The sequence below is a fragment of the Camelina sativa genome, chromosome 7 (assembly GCF_000633955.1).
Source record: "Camelina sativa cultivar DH55 chromosome 7, Cs, whole genome shotgun sequence".
Lineage (NCBI taxonomy): Eukaryota > Viridiplantae > Streptophyta > Magnoliopsida > Brassicales > Brassicaceae > Camelina > Camelina sativa.
Window position 1 is genome coordinate 33370261 of NC_025691.1, and position 8781 is coordinate 33379041.

The following is an 8781-nucleotide window of genomic DNA, read 5'->3' on the forward strand; positions in this document are numbered from 1 at the left end:
TGGAGTTAGCTGGCTTTTTGTTACTTGCTGCCAGTTTCTCGTTGCCAAGATGAAGACTAAAGTCGAGCTCAATATCCATAGAGGACGCCTCCTCAGTTTCTTTAGCAGAAGATAAACTCGTGCAAGCAGTTGCAGAACTCCCTTTGCTATCAGAAGAGCTTGTTGAGTGACCGAGTCTTAAAGAAAGTAAAGAATCAGATCCATCAATCAGATTCCACTTCCTTTTGATTCCCTTGGCATTAGACAGCGGAGAGGCAAGGGAATCAAGACGCAGCGTAGTATCCGCGGCCTCTGCCTCGGCGACATCAACTTGAAGAGAACGGCCCAATATCTTAAAAGAGTTGTTGGATGATGAGGAATTACCACCAGCAAAAGCACTGTTTTGGAATCTAGTATGCATAGTCACAACTAAAAATGAAAACTTTCGTCAAAAAGAGCGAAGACGCGAAGCCAGTAGTAGATAGTACACAACAACTTCCGGGTTTAAGGAGAGAAAAAGCCACAGCTCTTAAAAAAAGAGTTAGAAGACCTTATAAGCATCTCCACCGCCGCTTACAAATCCTGAGGTATCGCACCGATCCATCTTCAGATAAAAGTTAACAAACCAAAATCTGGTAGAGCTGATCCGAAAGTTACTCACAAAACCAAAAGTTTAATTCTCAACCTTCACGACGACGAAAGGATTACGGTAGCAGCTAACCATTCCTGCAAAGAGATAATAAATAACAAAGTGAGTGCCAAGTTCGTTGCAAGTAATCTACAAAAAGAGTAGTGAGATAAATCAATTGTGTTGCAGAACACAGAAACTGAGATGATTAGCACCTACCTGAGAGAACAAATATAGTTTAGGACAAAAACAAAAAAAAAAACATGAACCCAGTTTCAAAAAATTTAAAACAGAACAGTTTGATTTCGGTTGAGTCAACCGCAACAAAACAAGATCTAATTGTAACCAGACTTTTTCTCAAAGAGATACTACTACTACTACTATAACACAATTGATGGATTGATTATTCAGTAGCTCATCGATTTGCTTTAGAGAAAATCAAAAGAGACTAATTAATTAATAGAGGACACGATAAATCAAAAGCAGAGCCGCTCCAAAAAAAACAAAAACCTTCAAAAAGTCTTTATCGATTATACCGACACATAAAATTTTCCCAAAAAAATTAAAAAAAAAAAAAAAAAAAAAAAACAGAACAAAACACAGAATTCTTCAATTTCCCAGACATCGATCTCAGAGTCTTTTTTTATGTTTTTTTTGTTTCTTTTCTCGAATAAAACACAAATCAATTTTTATGAATTACTCAGCAAACAAACATACAAATCAACCGAAGAATGACCAAAAAACACAATCGCGATGCGGAAAAGAAATTAGAAAATTTACCTTCAATTTTTTGAATCTGATTTGCGAAAATTTCACGGCATCAAATGATAAATGAAATCGAGACTCTCTCTCTCTCTCTCAAACAATCAACGAAGAAATTGAGGTTAAAATTGGGATTAATATAATTGATATATATAATTGTGGTGTTTTTTTTGGGGGGGAGTGAAGAAGAGGAGAGAAATCTAGGGATTTGCAGCGCCGGCGAGAGAGATAGAAAAGATGTATAAATAGCCAAAGAGACGAGTGAATGAATGAATGATGGAATTTGGAATCCCTCTCTGAGAGAAAGAAAACAAGAGGCTATCAAAGACTTGTGCTCCCCCGCACGTGCCTTCCGAATCTTTCGCACGTGCTTACTCCTAATATACTACTATTTGTTTTTTTTTTTTTGATAAAATGTACAAAAAACTACAAAAAAGTAAACCGGAGAAATCACAATAATAAATCAATTATAATCACCAGCTCAATCTTAATTAATAAGAACAACTTAGTAGCTACCCTGTCATAACATGACATTTGGTTGGTGGTTTATGTCCTCCTCCACTTCCTCTACTTTGTATTTCCTTATTTATCAATTTCATTATTGGTATATGTTTTTCCACCATTAATATTTCTATTTATTTTGTTTAAAGGTATGTAAGTAGTTTTTTTTTTTTTTTTTGTCAAAAAAAAATAACATGTATTATGCAGAGAATGACACAATTATGACATTAACGTAAGCCTCTTTTTATACTAGTATGTTTTATCATATTCAATGCTTTAGATTCTGGTATTGATGAAATTAAATTATTTTTAGTGTTAAAGAATAATTAATACTTTAAATTTATTTTTATTTTGTTTTTCAACATAGAAAAGTATGTATGTAATTAATAGAAGAAAAATGATAGGTCTATAATTGCATAATTTGTTTCTTTTTTTAATATTGGGGAATAATAATCTTATCTAATAATTAGCAAGATAATGGTATTATTATTCCTATCATAGACATGTAATTTGAAAGAGAAATTGCAATTATTTTAATCTTTTCCGTTTAGTTGAACGATCATAAATTTATACAAAAATGAAAATAACGGATAGCTCCAAGATTAACATAGAAATCTAATTTTGCTTGGATTAATAAGGGTTATAAATTATGGTGTTGTACCAACAAGATTGTTGCGGTTGATGAGCGTGACTGCGTCAGCATAAAACGAAGAAGGGTGTTAGGTGTGTCATGTCATGTGTGTTAGCGTGGCGGCTGAAGGCAGCAGCGGCTCGTCACCGTTCAATTTGGTTCTGTAATTTATTATTATGAGAGTGTGGTCCCTACTTGCCTCTTTTGTGATTCTCTCGGGAAGAAAAGAAAAGAAAGGTCTACGCTTTCCTTCGATTGCCATTCTTTCTTTTTAGTTTTTATTACTTTCTTTCTTCTAGATAAAAAAAAATTAAAAACTACGTAAAGCGACGTCGTTTCTTCGTTTTTGCTGTCACTGTCCGAAATAGGAAAGCCAAAAAAAAAAAAATAGTCCACGTACGATAAAAGAGTGGTTCAGGTTTGCAATTGCGAAATCAATAGATTTTCTTTTCTTACTTTTTTTTTCTTTTTTATCTAAGTCAAATGTATTATTTTTGATTCTCACTTAAAATCTTTTTTATAATAAGTTTTAACTAAAGGTGTAAGTTGTATAGACCACATGAATATTTTTAGAGATAGCTGTTTACTATGATAATTGATGAAACTTGAATTTATCAAGAACAGATTATTACCAGTAATTGATATTGCGGTAATTATTATTATTATTCTTAAATCTATGTTATTTTATAATCAGTGAATTTAAAGTTATTTTTACAAGTATGAATGCTTATTTTGCACACTTTTGTTTAGTCTACTTTCCTTCTATTCCCTTTTACAAAAAAAAGTACATGTTGCTATAAAAGAAATATACATTTAGGAGTGGAACTTATAAAGCGTGTAAGTTTATAACTTTCTCAGCTAATTTGATTTCACATGCACGATTGTAATATTATTGTATTACACCTTTACATGATGAAGAATATAAAGAAAAAGAAAAGAATATGCTCTATCATGTTGGACTCCTTTTATATTCTTCCCGGTCCCGAACACGTGTTATGTTTGGACGCATCTTTCATAACATAACCTATGCTATCACCTATCTTGACATCTAAGTTAATTCTAACCACTAAAATACAAAATGTTTCTCATATGTTTTGCTGTAAATCCACAGTATCGTATCCAGAAAGATAGAGAGTGATGAATGAACAGTTGTATATTAAAGTTTTGCTGCAACCAAAATTAAAATAGTATTTTCTTTTTTTATACAAGAAGTAAGAGGCAAAGAAAAGTATTATTATTGCTACTTACGTGACGATCTCGGCCACCGTCACAGCAGCAAACACGAGAAACAGAACTCCTCCGACATAAGCAATTGCCTGTTTCGAACCAAACAACATTTAAACATTCCCGTCTTAAGAACACACTCTCTCTCTCCCAAAATTGTTTTTTTTTCAAAGAGTCTCCAAACTTTAGATCAAAAATTGGAAACTAGTCTTCCAACTTAGTATATACCTTAAGTCATAAATACTAAAATCTAAACCCTAACCCCTAAAGCATAAATCATGAACCTTAAAACCTAAACAAAATGATCCATTCGTTTAGCTTAGATATTTCTCCCCCGGTTAGTTTCATTTGTTCTGGAATAATAACGCGTTGTTGACAGATTGGATCGGACATAGAAAAAAGAATAAAAACTATAAAAGATGTTATTTTGACTCTTTTTGAGGGAGGAATAGATACTAAATGATGTGGAAGACTTGAGATCAATGAACATAGAAGCTTGTTGTTGCCACTTGCCTTAGAATAAAAACCTTAATCTCTACTTCTCTCACTTTTGTTCTATCAAGTTAAATCTCAGAACACAATACGAGAGTAAAAGAGAGATCCTTTGACTAATTATAACAAAACTCAAAAAGGTGTTTTGGAACTTTTGAAAAACTAAGATAAAAAATAAAAGCTAGAAAATTGCCAAGAGAATCTGGTTTTTGTGTAATAAAAGCTGAATATAACCTAGGATATGCTAGCATTTAGTATATTCACCCTACATTTCATGATAATTTAAGGACATGGATTTGTTTCATTTATTAATAATTTTCTAACTTTTTAATGCAACCATTAAAGTTTTATTCTTCTTAACCTTTTTTGGGTCAGGAATCAAAATTTATTCTTCTTCATCTTATTATTATATTAAATGCAAGTTTAGAAGAGTAAGAAAAAAACTAAAACTGGCATTATAAAGAAAAAGAAGTACTCTTTTAAGTGCTTTTCTGAACTAATGGTTTCTAAGACTAATTCGATATAAATATGCATATATTGTGTATGTATATATATATATATAGATATAGATAGAGAGTGGAATTGGTAATTACCTTCTCTGATAAGAAATTTCCCAGCAAAGAACCACCCAAAACCGCAAGCTGCAATCAACAAACCAAGTTGCAAGTTAGAGTTCTTGTGTCTCCCAAGTTTCAGGAGACTAGAAAAATATCCTCTTTGATGGGGATTTAAAAGTCTTAACATTGCTTAAAGATGCTTTTGAGTTTTTATCAACCAAGGTCCTAGGATCTTTGAAGTGTTCACATAAAAATTTCAATCAAAAGATTAAAAACTCACCAGAGTCGCAGCACCGTGACCCGCCAATGCTCCAGCGATGACACCCAATGGCGATGCAGCAGCCGCAAGAGCTTCAACGAAACAAAAGATTATATACAGTCTTGGGAATTTTGGACCTGAGATTTTGATTTATTATGAAAGTTGAAACTTTTGAGTCTCACCAATTGTAGAGAAGAAGGATTTGTCACCCCATTCCGCAACAAAAACCAAGGCGAAAGTGCTGACAATGGTGCTTGCGGCTGCCACTATCCCGGCTCCATTACCTGAAAGCTCTGAAACCGCTAGTTCTGCCTGTGAAAAAAGAAGTCAGAAAATATTGACTTCTTGAAGGTAAGGTTGCATGGAAATATAAAAGTGAAAGGCTAAAATAGGTTTTACTTCTTTCTGTTCTTCCTCGGCTTTACCCTCATCTGAAGCAGCGTCTAATAACGTTGATACACCGAAGTAAACCTAAATGAAATAAAAATTGTTAATACGATTACATAGTTAAGAGACGATATGAATGATCCAACCCAAACAGAATCAAAAACCAGGTTTCGAAACCAATCAAAACTAATCAGTAAACTATTTCTATATACAAAAGTTAAGAACCCAATAGAACCTGAAACTTACGCTTCATTTATAAGTTTAAAACCCTTCGAATCAAGGATACCTTTCTATATAAAACAAAACCGTAACCGAAACCAAACTCATGCTAAAAGGGTCAGAACTACATTTGGTTCCACTTGGGTAAATATCATCTACTTTGGAAGATATACATTTTATACCAAAAACAACCAAAAAGTTCCAAATCAAACACCCCTGCATAACACAACTCTGCTTAGAAAGGTAAGTAAAGATTTACCAGAAGACAAACTGCTGCAATATCATCTAGAGGCAAATCGGTTTCACCAAACCTGTGTTTTCAAGTCATTGACGTTTAGATTCATATTGAAACTTAAACATGAAAAATAAGTTTTTCTGGAGTTTCCAAACCTGAATGGAAGAATTTCATCAACATAGTGGAAAGTTCGTCCAAGCACTACAGATATTATCGTCATTATCCTGATTTTCAAAGTAACATTTGGTTTCAGACAAGATTACGGACCATAACGCCTATGTTTGAGAAAGAAAGCATACCCGAGAGCGCCAAAAGTCCCCACGAATACAGTAGCAGCAGAGTTCCTCGCTGCTAAAAGGGCCTAAACAAACGCATGAAAACGTATCACAATCAATAGAATGTTAACTGTTTGATGACAGGGAGTTTCTAAAACGTAGATTAATATATATACAGATTCAAGAGCATACCGCAATGAAGAAAGTCTTGTCTCCAAGTTCAGAGAAAAAGATAAGCAAGAACGCCTGCAGAGAGACATAGACAGAGAGCAAAACGTAAATTTTAAAAGGATTAGCAGCACTAAACAGAAAGACATAGTTCCCGGTTCTGTGCAAAAAGGAAGATTCTCTAACCGAAGCAAAACCTGAGCTAATATCTCCAAGGTCTCCAAGAGAAGTGACAAGTGACTGCGTCCCGTTGGCAATTGACGAAGCCGCAAAAGCTGGATCAGTGCCGAGTAATGCGACCGAACCTGATACCGCCAAGAACTTAAGAACTCTCTGAGCCTCACTTCTTGAGTGAGCTATCGGTCTCTCAACCAAAACATCAAGATTCCTATCTTTTCCTTCAGAATCAGCTTTCTGAAAAAAACCAAAAAAATTAACTAACTTATTCAGTTCACCTCCTACTTGTCTTGAACCTACCCAATTAGCTTACGAATATAACACAGTACCATCTACTCTATAGTTTAGTCTTCAAGTAAATCCTAATAATATTTCATATTCATGATCTCCAAGTCTCTAAACTAAACAACACTACATTGCAACTTTAGGTGAGAGAATCCACATCAAACAACAAATTCGAAACAACAATTCAAAAGTCACCTCGATGTAACAAGCGGCGTTTCGTCGGAAGCATCGAAACCCTAGCTTCTGAGAATCATTACGACGCAATTGACTCAAACCTCTGCACAGAAGAATTGCGAAAGACATAATAAACCCCTAAAATTCCAATTCTCATAGCAAATTCAAATTGCAGATGAACAAAAACATACCTAGAGAAGCATCTATCACGAACCCTAACACCGATCGGAATTGGACAAGCGGTGGAGAGACATCTCCTCGACGAAGAAGAAGAAGGAGATGAATCGGATTTGGGAGGCCTAGGGTTTTGGAATGGAAGAAGACGAAGCGAATCGGGGAGATTCAAAGTGAGCATTTGCATTTCTCTCTAAATCTCTCCACCTGAGTTTTTGTGCTTTCTTCTTCACAGTGTGATTCTCTCTTTAGTCACTGCAACAAGCAGCAATATACTTAATAAATAAACCTTTGGCTCTGTTTGGTTCTCAGAAGATATCAGTGAAAATAAAATCCACAAAATCAAGTTACGCGCGCGCGTCCACGTATTACACCATCGCACGTGTGTTCGAGGCGTTACGGGCCGACAGCTGCTTTTATACTGGGCCAATAATAGGCCCGTTATTCTTTTAAAAAGCCTTCGCAGTTTAGCCAGGCCGTAATTGAGTGCGAGCTAGCACTGACCCGACCACTTCTTGTTCTTGTGATAACGCTATCGATAGATTTAACCTTTTTTTGTTTTATCAACCCACTCAACAATGTTGTTACTTTTTGTTTTTTGTTTACAATATTTGCTTTTCTATTAGTAAATGGTTTCACGATATTTAAAAAAAAACAATCTGAATAGCTATAAGTCACATTTAAAAGTTAAAAACTCTGCAAATTGATTTGCTTTATTTGGCTAGCTGCCGAATGCCAATGTTTTTCTATTTAGTCGGCAAATGCTTAGTTTAATCAAAAAATAATTTTATGCATTGATAATAGATTTGGAGAAGAAAAATAAAGTCTCGAATTTACATTTTTAACAGAATTTAAATCATTTTAAAAGAAAGCATGGTTTAGATTTATATATGTTTCATTTACCAAAGTAAATTTTTGAAGTTTAAACGTGAATTTACTAAGAACTAAAGTCTACTTTAGTAAAAATATCTCGATTCTGATAAACCCAAACAAAAAAAAAAAGGACATTTATATAATGATACTTTCGCATGTCAGTGGAAGTTTGACTTATCATGCAAAATTATAAGTTATAGGAAAAACTACTCATGCTTATTAGACTGTTAATTATTAATTTATTATTAGTTCTCCACCAACCCATGATAAACGAAAAGGCCAAAATAGTGTAAAGATTGTAATACTTTGAACTCTCGGGATTATATATGATATACTTATATATTTTTAAAAAATATATAAACTTGTTTTCATAACTTTTTTTGGAAAAATTGTGAACAACCAAACAAATTTTACACCAAAATTTGTGAACTCTAGCATAAGGTATGTTCATGTATAAGCTTATGTAGTTTTCGATCAAAAGCATTAAGCTAGTTAATTTTAGTACTAATTCTCTAAGGCACCGTGTACCTATTTTCAACGATTTATCTACTATAACAACTTGTGGAAAATTTTAAAAGGTGATAGAGCCGCCTACATTGAAAATTTTCCAATATTCATCGTAAATGATTTCACTTTATATACCATCAACAAAACTTACCACCAACCTGATATACAAATAAATAAACAAGAATCACAAGAGAAGAAGTGTGCTAGTCCACTTGGGACTTCTTTACTTTATATTAACATAGACTAGCTAAACAGTCTAAACCCCCCCCCCCCC

The 8781-nt window shown here is 33.8% G+C and overlaps 2 protein-coding genes across 2 annotated transcripts in view; both read right to left on the bottom strand.

Moving 5' to 3' along the window:
• The window catches only part of LOC104704045 (hornerin-like), a 4127-nt gene extending 2452 nt beyond the window's left edge, over window positions 1–1675 (bottom strand). Inside the window, exons 1-2 of the mRNA XM_010420164.2 lie at window positions 1388–1675; window positions 475–705 (exon numbers count right to left, since the gene is read on the bottom strand). The gene's annotated coding sequence lies outside the window, so the exon portion shown is untranslated. The remainder of the gene's footprint in view (window positions 1–474; window positions 706–1387) is intronic.
• LOC104704046 (GDT1-like protein 1, chloroplastic) lies at window positions 3569–7437 on the bottom strand. The gene is made up of 12 exons (XM_010420166.2): window positions 7145–7437; window positions 6975–7056; window positions 6504–6731; window positions 6342–6395; window positions 6174–6235; window positions 6030–6098; window positions 5899–5950; window positions 5433–5504; window positions 5216–5345; window positions 5055–5125; window positions 4811–4858; window positions 3569–3817 (listed from the first exon to the last, which is right to left on the bottom strand). The coding sequence occupies exons 1-12, from the start codon at window positions 7312–7314 to the stop codon at window positions 3746–3748; spliced, it is 1110 nt and encodes a 369-aa protein (XP_010418468.1). The 5' UTR covers window positions 7315–7437; the 3' UTR covers window positions 3569–3745.